This window comes from Mauremys reevesii, linkage group 1, assembly GCF_016161935.1.
Source record: "Mauremys reevesii isolate NIE-2019 linkage group 1, ASM1616193v1, whole genome shotgun sequence".
NCBI lineage: Eukaryota > Metazoa > Chordata > Testudines > Geoemydidae > Mauremys > Mauremys reevesii.
In genome coordinates, this window is record NC_052623.1 from 275,940,531 (window position 1) to 275,961,747 (window position 21,217).

General features: G+C 41.0%; 1 protein-coding gene across 6 annotated transcripts in view; it reads left to right on the plus strand.

Annotated features, from left to right (window-relative positions):
* Nucleotides 1–21,217, plus strand: part of ANKS1B (ankyrin repeat and sterile alpha motif domain containing 1B) — a 753,186-nt gene that overhangs the window by 268,650 nt on the left and 463,319 nt on the right. For 2 of the 6 annotated variants that reach the window (XM_039494857.1, XM_039494866.1), the window contains exon 11: nt 789–833. The exons of the other annotated variants lie outside the window; for them this stretch is intronic. In XM_039494857.1, the coding sequence (XP_039350791.1) occupies nt 789–833 (45 nt within the window). The remainder of the gene's footprint in view (nt 1–788; nt 834–21,217) is intronic. 6 annotated transcript variants of the gene reach the window in all.

The window sequence follows — 21,217 nt, forward strand, 5'->3', positions numbered from 1 at the left end:
GTACCTTTGAATTAATATATATGAATACAAAATAAAAGCCCAAAGCTCCCATTTCATATAGAAGCAGTGAATAAAAACGGAAAGAGACATGAAATGGCAGTCTAAAATATTTTTAATTTGACAAATTACTATGTGGATTACACAGTTCTGAACAGCAGTGAGTTATGTTTACAAGATAATAATTATACTGAGTCATATGAATAATATTATAAACAAGGACTCTGTTTACATTTTCCAAAATTACATACTTCTCCCTGTTGCCCTTGTTTTGACTTTTTTCCTGTGTCACCACTTTGTACCCATTTATACCAGATTTGCAAGGTATAATCTTCTAACTACAAATAATTGGAATGAGAGTATGTTTTGACAAGTTAGAAACCACAACGGTATATGGAACTATTGGGAACAACACCATTGACTTTTTGATAATCATAATGTTGTTCATGAATCATGGTTTTGAAAATATGTATGAATGTCAGATTATTAAGGGCTAGATCATGAGTTAATTATCTACTCTGAGCAAAGGGCAGCTCCTTCTTTTCCCTGCTGTTCCACTGTGGATAAATAAGGCAAGAGTGATTGGAGCAAGTGGACTGGATCTTGGGGCTCCCACCTCCTAGCTGGGTGCCCTAATCACTGAACTGTAGTCCCTCTCTCTCTCACTCACTCTTGTATTTATCCACTGTGGAACAGTCATCAGGCCAGAGAGAGAGAGAACGACTGTCATTCAGTGGGGACACAGGGTCCAGTCCCCATGCTCCAATCACTCTTTTGTTGTTTGTCCACAGCGGTACAGCTTCAACAGGAGAGATGGAGGGTGCCCCACACGCCAGGTGAGTTCTCTAACCACTAGGCTAAAATTGGACACCTCTTCCTTCACCATTCTGTGTGGAGTGAGGCAGGTGTCTAACTTATTCCTATAAGAAACAACTTCGGTGCCTAAACCTCCAGACTCTGGGCGGCTGGCTCCCAATTGTGGATTGCTAAACAGAAATAGGCACCTCACTGCAATCCAGATGTAGGTGCCTAACTCCAAGAGAGGGGTGGGATTTAGCACACATCTTTGTTGTCACCAACTCCCAGTGGCTTAGCACCTAGTGTGCTGGCTTTTGTGGATCTCATTTTTAGGTGCCTATTTCTCCCCCATTCATTGTATAGGGAGCCTAACTTGGCTTTGTGGATCACAGTGTTCTTCCTGTGATTTTCTAGGTGCCTAAAACTTACACAGTGTGATGCTCAGCACTGCAAGATCTAAGTCCTTTCACAGATCCCACCTTCTGTTCTGTTCCTGACTCTGCAACAGGCTTGCTGAATAACCTCTCTCTGACACACCTTTCCCACATCTGAAATTAAGATACTTACCTTTCTCACAGCAATGTTCTGAGGCATTCATTAATTTTTCCAAGGATAATTTTGCAACTTTGGATTGAGGGGAAGTTCTATACTAAACAAAGTTTTAAAAAAAGAATTCTTTCAGGCAATTTTTTTTGTTAGGTAGACTGCAAATTGGGAGTTGAATTGCCTTTCTCATAACGGATCAGAAAGGTTAATTTGACCCACCTACCTTGGCTTTTTTCCTGGGTAAGACCTGGATTGCCTGTACTAGACACTTTTATTAGGCATTTTAATTTACTTATTGTCTATCTTTAAAAAGATCCATGTATGTGACATACTTAACCTTGTAAAATCATAAAATCATAATAGTTAATAAGTCAGACATTAATATTCTCCTTCTGATCTTAAGGCTGTAGTCAAGCTTTGTGAACTTTTATCAACATCCATTGAAAATGTGTAAAAGTCTAATAAATCTCTAAGAGGCCTCAGGCACTGGATAATTGTGTTGCTAAAATAGTAACTACCAGGCACCTGCAGTGATGTAGAGTTTGCCCATTTTACATAAAAACCCATTAACTGGTGTCTAAAATACCAGTAAAAGATGTTAACTGCATTGTGTGAGAAAATGTAAATATGCTAAGTTCTGCTAGTGTGCTAAATGCTCTGTTAAACACTTTAAAAAGTCCACACTGTAAAATCTCAAGACTATTTAGCCCAATAGCAACATTTTATCCTGTGACAGTGGGCTTTGAGGATTTGTCAATTTATATTTCATAGCAATGGGACGTTGAGTTGGGCCATTTGATTTAAAGTAGGGGATTTAAAAAAAAAGTCACACCCAAACTCTGTGTTCTGCAGTAATGAAGATTGGTCCTGGTCTAGTCTCAAAAGGATTATGGTTTATAATTTTAGTTAGGGTGTGATTTTTTTTTTTAAAACAAAATAGTTATATCAGGAAAAAACCTAGTGTAGGTGCAGTTAACTGATAAAAAGGTGACATATACTAGTATATTCCTATATATATATATATAGTGTGTGTGTGTGTGTGTACTAGTGTATGTGTGTGTGTGTATATATAGTGTGTGTGTATACTAGTGTGTGTGTGTGTGTATACACACACACACACACACACACACACACACACACACTAGTATACTCTATACAATATACACCTTCATACAAAATCTAGTTGCATCCACCCTAAGGTCAGTTGTACCATGTTAACTATATCAGAATAGTTAAAATGTTACAAGCTTTCTAGTATAAACAAGTCCTGGGTGTATGCAGCAGAGAGGTGCTATCTGAGCTGGATTGCTGAGCATTTGAAAGACTACTATTTATCATTGTTAAAGCATTTTTGTATGCACATTAGTCTATCTCTTAGGACTCTCCCATACCGTACTGCAGGTGATTGGAGAAAACTGGTTTTGAAGGTAGAGATGGCTGCCCTGGGTCATGGGACGGCTTGTTGAGTGATGGAGACATGCATCTCTTTCTGAACCCTACACCCGGGGCTGACTCTGAGAAAGGGATGTCAGATCAGCGACCTGCTGCGTAGATACATAAGAACTTTCATTTTTTCTTTGTAATTATTGCTGAGAATGTCATATCTAGTTTATGAGAAGTGTACATCTAGGTATGTTAAAAACAATTTATTTTGATTTAGTTCACTATTTCTGCTTTTAATAATTCTTGGTTTGGGTAAGATTACAGTTTGGGTAATTTCATGTAGTCCATCCTTGGAGAAAAGAGAACCTTATAACCTCCTAAGGAGAGGTGCTGAAGAGGGAAGAGTTTCTGGAAGTTACATCCTCCCTTTCAGTTTCAGTAGGAGACAAAGATGTCTGCTTGCAGTGCATTGTGCTGCTGGTAGGCTGCAGAAAGGAAACACAAGGAGAGAGGTTGAAGGATTAAGTAGGAAATGAAAGTTGGTGGTAGTATTGGTCACATACCTCAAAAATGTGTTTTGGGAAGAACTTTCTGTTTGTTGGTCCTGATAGACCCACAAGAATGTTGGAAATATATTTTAGAATTGTCTTTAGATGTCAATAACTTGCATGAAGAGCCATTAATGAAACAAGGCAATGAGGTAACTACAACCAAGTACATTTTTTACTTATTTCTCATCTGTTCATAATCCACATTAGAGAGACTCCAACAAAAAAGCTTATGATCCATTGCTTTTAATGGATTATTAAAATATGGTAGGCCTGCTCACTACCATATCAATAGTTCTAGTTGACTCTAATATATGTAGATGATGTCTTCCTCATGCCATTCAGTAAAAGTGAATCTGGGATGGGTTGAGAGCTAGCAGTGTATCTAGTCACCTGTCTGCTATTTGTTCCTGTGCTCATTGCACAATTCTGTGCTCACGTATCTCTGTTGTGATCTAGGAGATAGCTGCTTAGAGACCTGGATAAAAAGATAACCTAGCAGCATTAACTTCGTTATCCAAATTAAAATACCAAGCTCCTATATGGTTGCCAGAATCATTAAATAAACAGTGCCCTGACAAATAGTGCCATATATTGGTCAGACTGCCAACTGTCCTAGTATCCTCAGGATCAAATCCTTACAGTATCTGTCTTGAATATTTGAGCTTTGTAATCCTGTGAATGGAGACCCAGATAGGAAATACACATTATTAAAATATTAAGGAACTGATATCTACACTAGGTGATGGAAAAAGTGAATCTGAAACAGAGGATACAAAAAGCAATTCTCAGAATTCTCAGTGTTCATAAGGAAGGAATAGCACATTGCCAGAGATACAAATTACCCCCACCCCATATGGTCTGTTTTAGAGAACCTATGGTAAAGTGGACACTCTTAATCACCCATGCCTGGCCATTATGAAACAGCGATCATTCAAAAATGTCATGCACTAATCTGGTTAATAGCTCACTCCTCTAAAATTCTCCAAAGAGATTAGCTACAATACAGCACCAAAAAGCACTTTGATTTAGAAAGTTCAAGTGAAACAGTGATAGCAAGACATACAGAACTTGAGTAGATGAGCTGCTGTGTATTGCAACTCTCAACCATGGACACTGGTTGACCTTCCCTCCAGGGGTCAGGAAAGTCCACCATAGACATAAAAGCCAAGTTTGGCTATGATAGGTGAAAAAATGATAATCCTTGATCAAGCAGAGTAACTTCCTAGTGTATCAACTGGTCCAAACCCACCTTGGAATGAAATTGCAAAAAAACTAATTTGACCTCCAGGTTTCTGAAGCAACTGATTTCTCCAGGAAACTTTTAGCCAATATGTGCCAATACTCCAGTGATGTTGCAACACTGCTGAGAGTTTCTTGGCTGCTACCAATATCAACTCTGAAAACCTGTCCACCTGGAAATTGTATAAAGCATTAGCACTGCTATTACCATGCCACATCTTGATAAGAACAGTAGGTTTAACATGTCTAACTCAATTTACCACACCACAAGTTGTCACCAACCTTTTATCGGTCAACCAATTGCTTAATAATTGTGTGAACAATATCCTACTTCTCCATCCAGAATCATAGGCGCTGATTTTTATTTTTCCCAGGGGGTGCTCCACCCCTGCTCTGCCCATGACCTTGCCCCCACTCAACTCCTTCCCCCAAGGCCCCACCATTGCTCTGCCTCTTCCCGCCCCCAGTCCTCCCCCTACTTGTTGCTCTCCACCATTCCTCAAACCCCTCCCACAGCTGCCAAACAGCTTTTTGGCGGTGCTGTTGATCAACTATGGGTGGTGGGTGCTGAGCACCCACTAATTTTTTTTCCCTGGGTACTCTAGCCATGCAGCATCCATGGAGTCAGTGTCTATGTGCAGAATAGTTTGTCTGTTGCACAGTTAATCCCCTTACATGACCACTGCTATCAGAATTGGAAAGAACTCCTAAGAGCATGTCAGTAACCACTTCATCCTCCCAAAACAACAAGAAAAATGATATAGCTCAGAATACTATGCACTTTGGAAGCACATGCCAAAACCTAGGCTTGTGTGCTGGTTCAGACTGAGAGTTTCCCATTTGATCCAACTGCAGGGTCAAACAGTAGATCTTCCAATGTAAATAGTACCATTTCTCAGATTGCTCAGTGCCTAGCCATAAGCAGCAGCCTTTGAAAGTGGAACCCAGGCAAGACTGAGGTGGAACGTGGGGGAAAGGAGTGTTCCAAAGAACTTGCCATTTCTGCAACATTCCTCCCTCACTCCATCCACCGAAGGCACCTGCCTTCATATTGTTCAGTTGGTCTGCAGCCTTGGGGTCTGCAGAATAAGTGCTTCTGGGTACCCCAATAGCCATGGCAGCAAAACACTCACTTTAATTTGTGACTGACCAGAAGGCTGCAGCCCATCCACTGAACTGCCATGATGCACTATTACATGAACTATTTTTCTGGGAGAAGGTAGAGCTACCATATCTCCCATAACACCTTGAGCTTCTATGCTTGTACTTGCATGTGGACTGAAAGTGATGGTCTTAGTTAAAGGCCTAGCAAATGAATTTGATAACTACAGGGTGGCTGAGGGACAAAACACACGATATCTATAGTAACACAAGGCATTACCCAGTCTGTCCATGTCTGTGGATACTGCAGATGCAAAGATATGGATGGGTCATCTGTGGCTCCAAGCCTAAATTCAGCATCACAGCACACCCAAAATCTTCTTTTCTCTTCTTTTTGTATTTCCATGTGTATTCATTTCAAGCATAGTCTCTGTAGAAGTCAGGGAGATAATATCCATGCATTATTCCCCACCACTACCATATTTTAATTCTGATTCTCTTAAGCAGATGGAATCCAAGATGGTTTATGAGACCCACATATGCTTTTATCTGATCTTGATTAGCCCTTTGAGCAGTTTCTGAGCTCTGTGGAGAGTATTTTGGTCTTAACAAAGAATCTCACCATTTACTTGTCCTCAGAGGTTAATTTATAAAGAGCTATGCTCTGCATTCAGAGCTCCAAAATATAAATCATCAGCAGAACACAGTGTAATAGATTCCATACTAAACTCCTCCTAACTGGGTGACAACGATGGCACACTTCATTTTTGATCATGCTCACTACCATAATGTAGAGTGCACATTTCCATATAAAAATATCCTAGATTAATGCACCAGAATTTGTTTGCAAGGAGAACTTTTAAAAATTCACACTAAATGTTAGTGACGTTTGGTGGAGGTTGAGGATTTTTCCCATGAAGTAGCATTGTTTCTAAGCACCTATTCTCCAATTATATAACAGGTTTTCTGACTGTTCTCAAAATGATGCCTCAAGAACCTTTACTGGTCAGATATTCCCTTGAGTATATAATTTTTCTCTTTTTAAGAATTTGCTGACATTTGCTGAAATCCTTTTTCTTTTACTTCCTCTCATATTACCTTCTCTTATGTGCGGGAGGCAGAAGATTCTAGGGTTGCAATTTCTCTTCACTAATCATCTGAAATCATCCCCATTTATTTTGAATAATATTTTTTCAATTATCAGACACTTCTTCAGATGCAAGTGGTGGAAATTTCCAGGGGCAGGTATATGCAAGCAAGAAGCAAGCTAGAGATAACGAGGTTAGTTCAATCAGGAGGGAGGAGCCCTGTTCTAGCAGTTTGACAGTCTTTGTTTAATCCTGAGCTGATGGTGTCAAATTTGCAGATGAATTTGTATATTGCCATTCCTAATATCTGATTTGTGTCCATTTATCCTTTTCCTTAGAGACTCCATATGATGGCATATATTACATTGGTGGACGTGCAGGTGAATGAACCGGTGATGGTGTGCTGATCTGGTTAGGGTCTGTGATGTTACTATGGTGTGGTGTGCAGTTACTGGTGAGAATATGCTTCAGGTTGGCAGGTTGTCGGATCATTCTCCAGGATGGGTTGTAGATCCCTGAGTGCGCTTTTTTCAATGCAAACACAGATTCTGTAGTGTATCCTCCTGTTTTATTTACAATGGTTTGTCCCTGGAATGAGTAGTATTGACCTTTTCTGTGTACTTCTCAAGTTCTATAAAATCTCATATAAATGGTAGTGAGTAGTAGACAAGAACTGACTACAGATATACTTAATATTGTTCAAATACAGTGGAATCATAATGTAACTTTCACCTTGCTGTCTTCTCACATGCTGTTCGCTTAAATTAGTGGAGCATTTAGAGGAATACTGGCAAACGCTAATTTTCTTTGTCTTCTTGCATTATTTTATTAATTTTAAATGGTAAGTATTCTTATTCTGCTTTATTCCTACAATACAATTAAATGTCACTAACCATATTAACCAGCTTTTATTTGATCTAAATGAGCATTCTTGCTATTGGGCTTGCAATTTCATCTGCCAGTTCCTTTAATATTCTTGGATGGAAATTATCCAGCCCCACCCCGATTTAGTGCCATTAAGATGTCTGAGTGTGACATCAGCCTCATATGTGGTAATTTCTACTTCCATGTCCTCGTTCCCATTAGCCACCCTGCCACTACCCCTAAACTCTTCATAATCCTTATTAAAAACTGAGGCAAAGAATTTGCTTAGGTGCTGGGCTATGCCTAGATTATTTTTAATCTCCACCCCATCTTCAGTACTTAGTGGTCCCATTTCTTGTTTTCTTGTTTTCTTTTTATTTATATGGCTGTAGAACCTTTTGCTGTTGGTTTTAATTTCCTTTGCAAGGTCCCAATCTGTCTGGTTTTTGGAAGTTCTCACTTTATCCCTACACTTTCTGACCTCCAGGAGGTAGCTTTCCTTGTTGATTCTTCCCTTCTTCCATTCCTTGTAAGCTTTCTGCTAAGACAGTTGGCAAAATATTGAGATCTCACTTGGTAACACTTCCATTAAGTTACACAGGGAAAATGACAAAATTTCAGCTATTTGAGTAATGTCCCTGTGGGCACCCCACTTTAGGTGCATATATGCCCCTATGCCTTTGCTGAGAATTTTTGGTAGCAGTGTCCATTTCACCCACGCATGTGCCCTTCACATCCTCATGCCCCATACTGAGGCTATATAGGGCTGCACAGGTGAACCGCCTTCAGTTCCTTCTCAACTACCTTCTGTTAGAGACTGAATTTAACGTGCCTCTTTATTATCTGTTCTGTTCATTCCCTTTGAAGCACCTGGCATTGGCCACTGTTGGAAGACAGGATACTGGGCTAGATGGACCTTTGGTCTGATCCAGTATGGTCGTTCTTATATTATGTTCCTATATTCTCTTTGTTGTGTGCCTGTTCCTACTTTAGCTTTGATAGTTAGTTCTTAGTAGTAGTAGGTTTAATACCTTAGAGTTGTTGAAACGTTTCTTCCCCCTTTCTTTTCTTTTTTCTTTTCTTAACAATATACATATATTTGGTTTTTCTTTTTCTCTTATTGAGGGACTTGAACAAGTTTTCTTCTGCTGCGGATGCTGGGATCCCTGGGGTTTAAAGGTGCCTCTGATGTTGAGATGCAATCCCCATTAACGATGGGCATTCCCAGTGCATTCATTGTTTGGGGGACTCTCGTAGTCCAAGCAAGTGCAAGATCTGCACTTCTTTTAAGGATATACACTCTTAATGATGGAGCAACCCTTCTCTTAAGGGTACAGGCTCTTACTGATGGAGCAGGCCTTAAGACTGGCTTCTGATCCAGGTGCAGAGAACTCCCCTGACAGGGACCCTGCACCTCTGTCAATGCATGATCACTGAGAGCTTCTAAGGGGAAGACGGCATTGAAACCCCAGTCCCAAATACTCTCCATGAGTGAGGTGCTGATAACCATACCAGCAGTACTGAGAGCTTCCCACTCAGAATCTAGGGGGAGGGGGGGTAAGAGGAGGAACAGAATGTTCCTCATCAAAAAAGATCAAGTCACAGGAGACCTCAGGTCCCAAGAGGAGTGCTAGTGAGGCTCTGAGCACTTTGGGTACCATCAGGGCCGGCTCTAGGCACCAGCAAAACAAGCAGGTGCTTGGGGCAGCACATTTGCAGGGGCTGGCATTTGGCCATCCTTTTTTTTTTTTTTTAACTCACTTCCTCCCCTCTCACAACCCTGCAGAAACGAAGCCATGGAGCAGCTGGGGATGCAGCATGGGAGCTGAGAACCCATGGAACCCTGGGAGCCGTAGTTCCTTGCCTAGCTCTCTGCCTATAGAGCCAGCCCTGGAGCAGGGAAAGAACTACATTTCCCAGCAATCCCTTGGCAGCTATCAACAGGAAAAGGAGGGGAACAAGTGTGCCCAAGGAGTAGAAGGCTTTGGCCCAGATATCCCCTTCAGAATACTTCCCTAGACTGGATTAGGGATACGGTGTGACCTCACCTTGCAGCCCCCAAAGAAGGAATTGGGGGGACTAAATGGACAGTGCACCTCTCTATCTGAAGCCTAGCAAAGGAGGTACGTGGATCCCACTAGAATTTAAAATGAAAAGTAAGGGAGGGGAGGCTCTGGACCTGGGCAGCTTTAGATACAGTACCAGGCACTTAGGAGGATTTCTACTTCTGGGCTGTGGAAGCAGAAATTGACTTTTCCTTTCCAGATATAACTAATATTCAGAAAGGGAATCTAGCACCTGCCTTCCAGATTTGAACACCCTCAAAATTCAGGAGTGCTTAAGCTCAATTCGGGCAGCTGTTACTACTTTTCTCCCAGATCAAATATACTGATCCGCTGTAACTTGCTGTAGAAAAAGTAGGATAAAATTGAGCAAGAAATGCTTCCCAATCGTTTTTAGGACTGGAATTGCTATTTTCAACAGCCATTGCTTTTTTTTTCTTTTCCTGGCAATGACAGCATTCCACGTGCCATTAGAAGGTTTGTCAATATTCACTCATCCGACCCCAACAAAGCTATATTAATTTTTTCCACATTAGTTCTTCTGCACCACTTTTGGATCTCAACCTGGTTCTTAACTGTCTCATGAAACAGCCCTTTCAGCCACTAGCTACATACTCACTGCCACATGTGTCTATGAATACCTTTTAGTAGTCATCATTTCGGCTTGCAGGGTTGGGGTGATGGGGCCTCTAATGGCAGGCCCTGCATTTATTGTGTTCTCCAAGGAGAAAGTATCACTATGACCCATCCAAAGTTTTTACCTAAACTTACTTCTGAGTTTCACATTAACCAAACTATCCACTTTCTGTTTTTATTTTCCCTAAGCCACATCAGTTTACACAGGAGTATGCCTTTCATATGCTAGATGTTAAGATGGCCTCTTACTTGGACACAACTAGGGCATTCAGGAAGACTCCCTAGACTCTTAGTCTAATGCAGATAGCTCTAGGGGAGCCTCTGCCTCCACATAGACCTTCTAAATCGATCGCTGGATGCACTATTGCCTTGTTATGGTTTTGCTGAGATTCCACCTCTCACAGTTTGTCTGTGGCCCCATTCAAAGATGTTCCAGTTGCTGAAATCTGCAGGGATGTAACATGATCCTTGGTGCACAGATTCTCTGACTACTGTACCAAGGGAGTCACTTGAAGTGGAGCACTCACAGGAGGAAACCTTTCTCGAAGAACTCCAATTACTGCAAAAGATGAGTAACATCTCCTATACGTCAGCGTTCCTATGGTAACTGCACCCCTGATCCTTTCATGGGCTCCTTGAGGGTAACTCACTTACGTCTCAGGACTTGAGCTGTCATCTTTCTTGGTGGGGAGTCCTGTGACACACTCCCTCTAGATCTGAGCCTTAAACTGCAGAATCCTGTGATTTACTGTGATTATCTCAGCAGGTCTGACTTTAATTCAGCACCTGCAGTCATGCTCTCTGAGGGTATATCTACACTGTGATAAAAGACCCTTGGGCATGGCTGCGGCTGTTGACTTGGGTTTGCAAGGCTTGTGCTGTGGGGCTATAAAACTGCAGTGTAGCCACACAGGCTCAGGCTGGAGCCCAGGCTTTGAGATCCCAGAAGGGGGAAGGGTTTCAGACCCTAGGCTCCAGCTCAAGCCTGAATGTCTACACTGCAATATTTAGCCCTGCAGCCCTAGCCCAATGAGTTAGCTAGCCCACACTCTGAGACCCAGTGCCATGTAGACATACCCACAGGGGTAATTATAAGGTTAGCCAGTGATCACTGCCAGCTTTCATAAATTAAAGTATTTATTCACAACCCAAACATTGCAGAGAAAACATGTTTTAAAAACAATAAACAAATTGTACGCAGGTCTTATCTCATCAGGCATTCACCCATCTTCCATATGGAGACCCTGATTGGGTTAAAAACTTCCAAGTAATTTCTGAGGGCCCTCTCTCTCTTTTCCATAGTTTCATTCAGTCATTGGACTGAGAGAGAGAGACCACTCTCCCTGTGTCAGAATGATTGCTTTATACCGTGTACAGTTCTTTGAATGTCAGGCCTCTTGAACTAGGTCAAATCAATACGTGTTGTTCTCCCCAAGGAGTGAAACTTCCAGAGGCTTGTTACTAGCATACCGATTTGCATTAATTCCTTTCCCTCCATCCCACTCCCCAAGATTTTGGTTCCTATCAGTAGAATAGTTTAGCTCATCCATTTAGCCTGGAATACAATCACTAGTCAGCACATAAAGATTCATATTAACATCAGATACAATAGTCTTTGAATACTCCCATGTGCTCCCAGCATCATATCTGTCACACTGTGACAAATATAAGCACCTATTTCACTGTGTAGCTCAGTCTACATATGTATTCTCATAACAAATGGATGAGAAAAATCAAATTATAAATTTGTCCAGGCAGTATGCTGCTCTTTCTCCTGAGTAGACCAAGGAATAGAAGACAAAGCCAACAGTCCCTCCCATCTGCTGTTCTCTCTTAACCTGCATTTTAAACACCAGAAATATCCTGTAACTTGGACAAAAATTTATCATGTGAAATGTGACTGAAGACCTGAAATCCTCCAATTATTCCATAACTAGAGAGTGGTGAGGCACTGCGAATGCAAAACATTACTTGAAATTTTTAGCTCTTTGCTGGATTTGAAAAAAAGGCAAAACCGTTCTTTGCTCTGTTTCACTTAGCTATTTCTTGCCTCTAGCTTAAAGCAGTATTTACCAGTTAAACTGTTTTGCACTAAGCAAAAATGAAACTTACATGTCACAGATGGGGTAGCAGTCAGTGGAAGCTTTTGATTAATACTGCTTCTTGCTGTGTCACATTTTCATGGGCTGAATCTTACCCATGTGATCAGTGATGCTCAAACCCCTGACAGAAAGCATTTGAAGAAGGAGAGAGCTTATGTAGGCTTCTTGGAAGAAAAGCATAAAAATAATGTATAAAATTCACTGGGTTAAAACTGGGTTAAAACTGTCTGTAATTATAATTTTGTTTTCACCATATTTATGTTTCTCAGGTTTCCTGAGAAAGAAGGGATAGTATGCAATAAGAAATAGTGGTGGAGATGGGTGTAATTACACTCTTATTTAAATATGGAAACAGACCCATTTTTTAAATCACTTCAGCTGCATGCACAGATTATGTAAATGTGTGTCAGTGGCCATGTGTGCACTGTGGTGCCAAATTCAGCAAAACATCTAATCACATTCTTAGGTCACACTGAAATGTGCCTAAGTGCTTTGGTAAAAAATATTTAAATAGAATAGGGCCAAGAACCAATCCCTTTGGGACCCCACCAAGAACACCTGCCCAGTGACTCTCCACTTACAATTACATTTTGAAATCTATCATTTAGCCAGTTGTAATCCATTTTGTGTGCACCATTCTGAGTTTGTAACATTCTAGTTTATTAATGCAGTACCAAGTCAAATGTCATGCAATACCAAGTCAAATGCCTTACAGAAGTCTATTCCATCACTATTTATTTTTATCAAGTTAGCTTGACAAGATCTGTTTGCCATAAAACTTGTGCTAATTTCCATTAATTATGCTACCCTCCTTTAGTTCTTTATTAATAAAGTTGCATATCAACCATTTCATTATTTTGCCTGGGATAAATGGCAGGCTGCCAGCCCTATAATTACTCAGGTCATCCCTCTTTCCCTTTTTAACTGTGCCAATATTAGTTTTTTTCCAGTCCTCTGGAATTTCCCCAAGTGTTTCCAGACTTACTAAAATCAGTATTAATGGTCCAGAGAGCTTTTGGCCAGCTCTTTTAAAACTCTTTGATACAAATTAACCAGACCTGTTGATTTTAAATGTGTAATTTTAGTTGCTATTGTTTAATATCCTTATGAGTTACTGTTGGAATCAAAAGTTTCATTTTCATGATGTGACTGTATCATCTGTGTGATAGGGTGCTATCAGCCACACCCTGATCACTGAGAATGCGGCAGCCTGGAGAAGGCTGCAGGCCAAGCTGAGGGCAATTATACACTTTCTCTTATCATAGAATCTCTTGGGGAATTGTGAGCACTTGCATGTCAATCACTGGGTTAACAAGGTAATTGGGGAGACTATCAGGAGAGGAAACAGGAATCAAAGCAGGCTGAGGATGGAGCTGAGAAGGAATCTCAGAGGGTGAACATGGGCTGGGGCGTGAGGGCTGCAGGGAAGCTTGTTCTTGCTATAAGTCTGTGTTGCATATTATGGGGATATAAGGGAAATAAATGCACACCTTGGTGAAGGATAAACAGCCTGGCATGTGTTTATGACTGTGGAACTACCTGAACTAGTCAGGCAATGAGGTTCATCAGGTAGCAATGGAGGTATCCTGTGACAATCTGTTTTTTCCCACTGCTATCTAGTAAATGGACCAGTATCATTGTTAGAATTCTTTTTGTTCCTAATATACTTTAAAACTGGCTTCTTATTGTCCTTGAGTCTGCTGGCTATAGAGTTCACCTTGTGTCCTTTTGCTTCTCTTATATATCTTCTACAGTTACTAGCTTCTAATTTCTATTCATTATAATCAGCTCCCCCTTTTCCCATTTGTTATATATTTTTATTTTTTTAAATGCTGCTTTCACATCCTCACTAAGCCAGGCTGATTTTTTGTTTTGTTTTTGTTTGTTTTTTAAACTAGTGTACCTTCTTTCACAATAGTTGGATTGTGGCTTTTGGGTATCTAGTAAATTGTTTTTAAAGTGTTCCCAATTATCATTCACATTTTTATGTTTAAATATTTTCTTCTACCTGATTTGGCTCATAATCATTTTCAGCTTTGTAACTGCCCATTTAAAGTACCGTGTGTGTGTGTGTGTGTGTGTGTGTGTGTGTGTGTGTATACTACTAGTTGGGACTTCACTTTGTTTCTTCATAACAAATATATCTAGTCATGATCACTTGCACTTAAGGAACCACTGATTTTTAGTTATTGTGATTAATTCCTCTTTATCTGTCAAACTGAGGTGTAATAAAAAAAAATTCCCTCGTACTGGATGCAACACTTATTGAATTAGTTAACCATTTTCTATCTTCTTCTTTTTCGTTTTTGCCATTTTTCCTGGTGAGGGTCATGGCAGCAGCATGGAGAGTAGGGACCAGACCTCCTTTTCCTCTGAAGCAGGTTCTGGCTTCTCCTGGGGATTCCCCAGCATTTCCAGGCCAGCTGGGAGATATAATTCCTCCAGCATGTCCTGGGTCAGCCTCTGGGCCTCTGCCCAGGGGGACATGCCTGATAGAGTTCCAACAGAAGCCTCCCAGGGGGCATCCTTATCAGGTGCCCTGGGGCCAGTTTCCTTGCAGAGGGCCAGTCTGTTGTGGTCTGTCCCTCCTGCTGTCATTCTGGCATCACACCTGACCCTCACCCTTCACTTCACGGATGGTGAGCGAGATGGGTCCATGCCAAATTTTCTGGCTGGGCATGGCTGGGTTACATGGGTGGCCCAATCCCAGACACTCGCCTGACACCACCCCCAGAGGTAGGTCCCAGTATCCTAGTCCAGGTGAGGTTCACGTGGACATTTTGGGGCTTTTATGAGGGTCTTGAGGTTGATCGTTTTTAGTATGGAATCTCTCCCCAAACCTGTTTACCTAGGGTGACCCTACCAGGAGCACAAGGCTCCAAATGACATAGCCCTGGGGTTCTTCGGAACATGCAAGCCCCTCCATCACAACAAGGTAATGATCCTCGGAGGGATGTTAACTATAATCTTTAGAAATTCCAAGGACATTTTTAGTACTAGTAGCATGACATCTCCAGTGTGTGTCACTCAGATTGTAGTCCCCCATAATAACAACTTCTCACCCCCATACACATTATAGAAGGGTGTTTATAGAGCCCATCATCCTATTCTCTAGTGTGATTTGGTAGTCTGTAGCAGTCATCAAGTATCCCATCTTGTGCTTCATATGTTAGAAAATAGATCCATAAGCATTCAAGGTCACCTGCTTCTGAGTTGTCAGGAACATGGAAACAGGTAATCCCATTTTTTATATAGACTGTCACTTCTCTTCCCCTTTTGCTCACTCATTTGCTAACTAAATAGGTTATAACCAGTGATTTAAATGTTCCAATCATAAGAATCTTCCCATTAAGTTTCAATAATACCAACTATGTTGAATGAAATTTGCTCATAAATGAGCAATTTAAATTTATCTTGTTTACTACCCAGGCTCTGAGCATTGGTGTACAGGCAATTTAAAGAATTTTTTCTCTTCACCTCCCTTGGTACCTTAATTAATTTTGTGCTTGAAATCTGTTTTGTGCTACATACGTGCTCATTTGTTACTCTCTCACCTTCCACTGAATGCATTGAATGAGGCAGGATCCTGTGGAAAAAATAGTATGTGATCATATAATTAAAGCCTGTGTCATAATGCATTTGCGCACAAGGACCAAATTAAGGTTGCAGAGGCTGTTTTAATTCTGGCATTTCCTAATGTTTAAGTGCTTGACTCTGCAACCTTAACATTCTTTTAATGTAGTTTTGTGTGTGTAATTAAGATGTGTTATGTTCTAATGACTCTGCTTAACATGCTCCTCCAGGTGTGTGCTATGCTGCACAAAAAGAGTTATTCCTAAAAGTACTGTAGCATTTTCCCAAAGGTAATAAACATAGAAATGAAGTAAGAACCTTTAATGGCACTCATGCAACCAATTATCAAAACACATAGGTGTGCATCTATCCCAATGTGTGCCCATAAACATAGTTTTATATGGGTAGAATGATCATTCCATTTCCATAGTAGTGACAGTCTTTCTTTTACCAACAAAAATGTCAATCTGACATATTGTTAAACATTCCATTATGATTAATTAATTATTATTATTATCCATTAAACAACAATCAAAGGAAACATAGCTTTCAGGGTAGATTCGAATAGTTTTAGGCACTAAGTAGTGAAAGTATAATTTTTTTCCTCATCAACATGCATAAATTCTGACCAGAACTGGGCTTCATTCACCCAAGTGTGATTACTATGCAGAATGATTTTGTTGTAGACTTGATTGTACTCTGTTCAACAAAACCACTTTTTCAAATCAAGGAAGTGATTTGGAGACATGTAATTGTTTTTGAGGTTCTCTATATTTGAGTTTTACATAAATGCTTTTCATCAGATTTACTTTTTTGTTAAATAGCTATTAGTTAAGTTCTTTTGCTAGTTCATTTTAATTAGGGATGAAATGCACAGAGGTGCTATACAAACCAGTTTAGTGTATTCAATAACTGCATTTTTAAAAAGCCTCTCAACCATTATTCTGTCTGTAATTTAAACAGATATAAAACTGATGGTTAATTGTAAATTAGAGCAGGTATATGGAGGATAATGTTGTCTTAAAATCTTATCTGATTACCATGATTAGTAACAGTAGTAAAACTCTGTATATTTTGTCTCTAATTTATTTTAATTTAACAAGGTTCCAGTTTGTTCTGTTGGGGCCAAAATTGTGTAAGGGGGAGGGGAGTTGCATAGGTGATCCACTCCATGAAGAGCCCCAGGAGGCATTTGATCTGAATTATCTATGCTTCCTGGGTACCCCAGTTGTGCAGGGAAGGAGTAATTTGCTGCAGCCCTTTTCAGAGTGTAGGTTACTCCTCATGCCTGTGTACATCCCGCCAGCGCCACTGGCTGGTGCTTAGGTGTGGCAGAATTATGGCCCTGTACACTCCCCACCACTTCTGCTCCCATCACTTCTGCCTGGCGGGAGAATCTGCCGTGTGGTTACTGTGTTCCTTTCACCCCCCAGAGATAGGATACAGTTGCTTTGATATGACTGCATAAGTGTGCTGAGTAGTAACTATATTTCTGCTACTTCCCTGCGCAGTTGCATTAGAGCTACTCACAGTCTAACACTAAAAAGTTAGGGCCCAGTTCTGAACTTCTTACCCAGACAGATCCCTTATTGTAAGTGTTCTCTGAGTAATGGCAGCACAATTGGGCCCGTGTTGTTTTAGCATAATTCACTAATGTAGCTATCAATAATGTTAACTTCCATTCCCTGCTGAGCTGAGTCAGTTCTGAACTAGTAACCTAAGGGTGAAATGCTTCATATCTCACCGCCAATCTTTTCATTATCCAGATGCCTACAATTAAAAATTTTAATTTAGGATTTGTCTGAATTGTTAAGGAGATTGGCCTCAAAGGGCCAAAAGATTTGGCAGTTCAAACTGAAAGAATTTTTACTGTGTTATATCAGGAACTGACTTCTTATATTAGCATAAAAGACATGTTAGTAGAACTCTAAAGTCAACTTTTATGTAATTTTAGTAGACTTAGAAGCCAAAAATCTTGGCACAGTTTGCTTTATGGTGTTAAATTCAAAATATTAAAATGTTTACTAATTACAGCAATGAACCACTTCTGTACATAATGAACAGATTTATTTGTTTTGTATAGTGTTGGTGACTTGGTTTAAAAACACATTGGTTCCCAATGAAGGAAATCAGTGTTATATCTTGTAAAAAAAAACAAAACAAAAACCCTCTTGTTATATTTTAAGTTCAATAATAACAAATCTTGTTTACTTCCATTTTCTCTGTTTCTCTCTCCCTTGCTGCATCTGCTATTCCTGATGGCAATGTGCAGCTTGCTACCAGAAAACTTTCTTCCATTTCTTTCCCTACATTTCATGTTTATTTTTATCACTTTTATTTTATGCAATAAAGAGTCATGAATCAGATTTTTGCATCTATTGCACACCCAAAACTCCCACTGACTTCAGTAGTAGGCTTAGGTGTGCAAAAAATACAGTCTGAGGCCACCTCATGTGGAGATTTTGATTGCACAAGCAATACCACGCAGAAGGGATAGCACTGGGGATGCTACTGTATTATTATAGATGCAGAATATTTTTACTAGATGGAATCATTAGCAACTTCAGACAGAATAACAAGTTAATCAGCATCTCCTTTCTCCCCAAAATGTGTCTCTAAATAGTGCTAATGTGGGAGAACCCCTCTGAAAGCACATCAGAGAAAATGTGTTTTTTAGGATCTTCAAAAAGATCATTCCCTTTGCTCTGCACTAGTCTGTACTACCATTTACATTGGGGTGGGCAAATTTTTTGGCCCGAGAACCACATCTGGGTATGGAAATTCTATGGTGGGCCATGAATGCTCATTGGGGTGCAGGAGGAGGTGAGGGCTCTGGCTGGGGGTGCAGGCTCTGGGGTGGGGCCAGAAATAAGGAGTCCAGGATGCGGTAGGGGGCTCCAGGCTGGGGCAGGAGGTTGAGGTGCGGGGGTGGGGGGTGCTGAGGGCTCCGGCTGGAGTTGTGGGCTCTGGAGTGGGGCTGGGGATGAGGGATTTGGGGTGTAGGAGGGTGCTCCAGGCTGGGACTGAGGGGTTCATAGGGTGGGAGGGGGATCAGGGCTGGGGCAGGGGGCTAGGTCACGGGAAGGGGGATGAGGGCTCTGGGGTGGGGCCAGAAATGAGGAGTTCAGGCTGCAGTAGGGGGATCCAGGCTGGGGCAGAGGGTTGGGGTGTGGGGGCAGTGCGCGGAGCCGTCTGGCTGCCCCTAAACGTAGGAGCTGGAGGGGGGACATGCCACTACTTCTGGGAGCCGCATGGAGCCACAGAACGCGCGGAGTAGCCCCCGACCCTGCTCCCCGGCTGGAGCTCGAGGGACAGATTAAATCAGCTGATGGGCCAGATGTGGTGCATGGGCCACAGTTTGTTCACCCCTGGTTTACAAAGTACATCATATCACCCCATGCACTGGAGCCCACCCTTCCAGAGAGGTGGTACCTAGATCAGCCAGCAATAAAATAATTCTAGTGGAGCTAAGCAAACCCTGCTCCTCCTTTTCTCATCCACATACCATTCCCCTCCACTTACTGGAAGAGATTTGAGTGATGTATGTGTGTGTGTGCATGCAGAGAATGATGCAGATGCTGGCCTGGCAGCCACTGGGCCCTAGCAGCTGTGACACTTGCAACAAGAGCTACAAGATTACTGCATGCACAGCCATCCAGCCTCACAGCAAAATAATACCTGGCAACAGTGCAAAACAAACAACACACAAAACAACTGGCATAAAAAAAAAGCCAGCCACATCAGTCAAAACCCACCAAGGTGGCAATCCTAGTTAAGAAGGGAAATAAACTATTGTGGCATGTCACCTTTTTATCTGTACAGTTGTGCCCACACTAGGTGATGTAATGGTATAACTCTTTCAGAAGAAATCACTTCCCTAGCTGGAGTAGTTCTCTTGGTTGAAAAATTGTATGTAGAGCAGGCTAAACCTTAACTAAATTGATATGCTAGTCTTAGACCCATTTAGTAATGTTGAAGAAAAGTGTTGCAGTGGACATCCGCTCCACTTCTATAATGAGTTGTGACATACAGCCTACCACCCTTCATGCCATGCCAGGCATGAACAAAGCCCTTCCTGAACCTACTGTGGGGAAGGTGAAAAAAACCCAACTCCACCTAAGCCAATCTGGTGGTAAGGGAAAAATTCCTTCCCAGTCCCACTAAAATAGGGGCGGCCTGTGCAGTGCCCACAGCAAGTCTTGACCAAACCTGGTATTTCACCACCTAAATAGAAACAATAGTTTCTTTATAACCAAGGGTTGTAGTTAGCTTTCCATTATAAGCTTGATTTGAGCATCTTCTCCTTCCATTCTCTGTGACTTTTTTTTTTTTGGTAACGTTGGGCAAAAAGATAAGATGTCAGATTTTTTCAAACTGTCACGCATTTCATTTTGGTAAAAAAAATTTTTTTTTGCAACATTGTAAGCCAATGTCTCTAGTCTGGCTAAACTGTGCAAGGCCAGAGGTTTGGAGGGGATACGTATGCTTCCTCTCTCTTGGGGGACAGGAACACTCCCTATCCTGGTAACTGGATGTGATGAGTGGATAGGATCTGCCACTGTGGCTCTACATCACTGGAGGATTCACCTATGTTGGGGGAATCTCTGCTGCCTGGATCCACCAGGTTTAAGTCCCCTTTGCTTCAAGGAACCAGGCCCTCTACTGGCAAAGCAGCCTTAACAGACTAAAGAATCAGGTCATATAACTCAAAAAAAAAAAAAAAAAAAAGGTTTATCTAAGGATTCTGCATTTGATTTAATTTTCTGCCACTGGAAATGATGCCTTTGAGTATTTTGCAAGTTTTGAAGGTTAATTTTTTTAATTATTTGCTGTAGATTTTTGCAGCTCTTAAAAAACCCGGAGCTTTATGCAGACTTCATATAGTCCACGGCCTCAGTGGGAGACTAAGCTCCACTAGTTGATGTGAAGAATTTTTAAACGTCTCCAAGGTTCACTTCTAGATTTTAGTCTTTTAACTTTCTTGGTTTGGCTTTGAACTTTACAAAATCCACTGGTACAACCTACAGAATTCCTTAAATCTGGAGCTTAATTCACTGGGTTGAAGGACTTTTAAGATTCTGAAGACCTAGAGTTTAAGAAATTGTACTGCTGTTCTACCAAGCAGAAGATAAATTTGACAAGAGTACAGCAGTGTTAGCAAGTATATGATGTTGTTTAATTTACATTTACTAACCTGATAGAGAAGGTTCTACATTACATGGACTATTTTGTTCGTGGCATATCTATAAAAAAAGAAAAAAGACTAAGGAAATTCC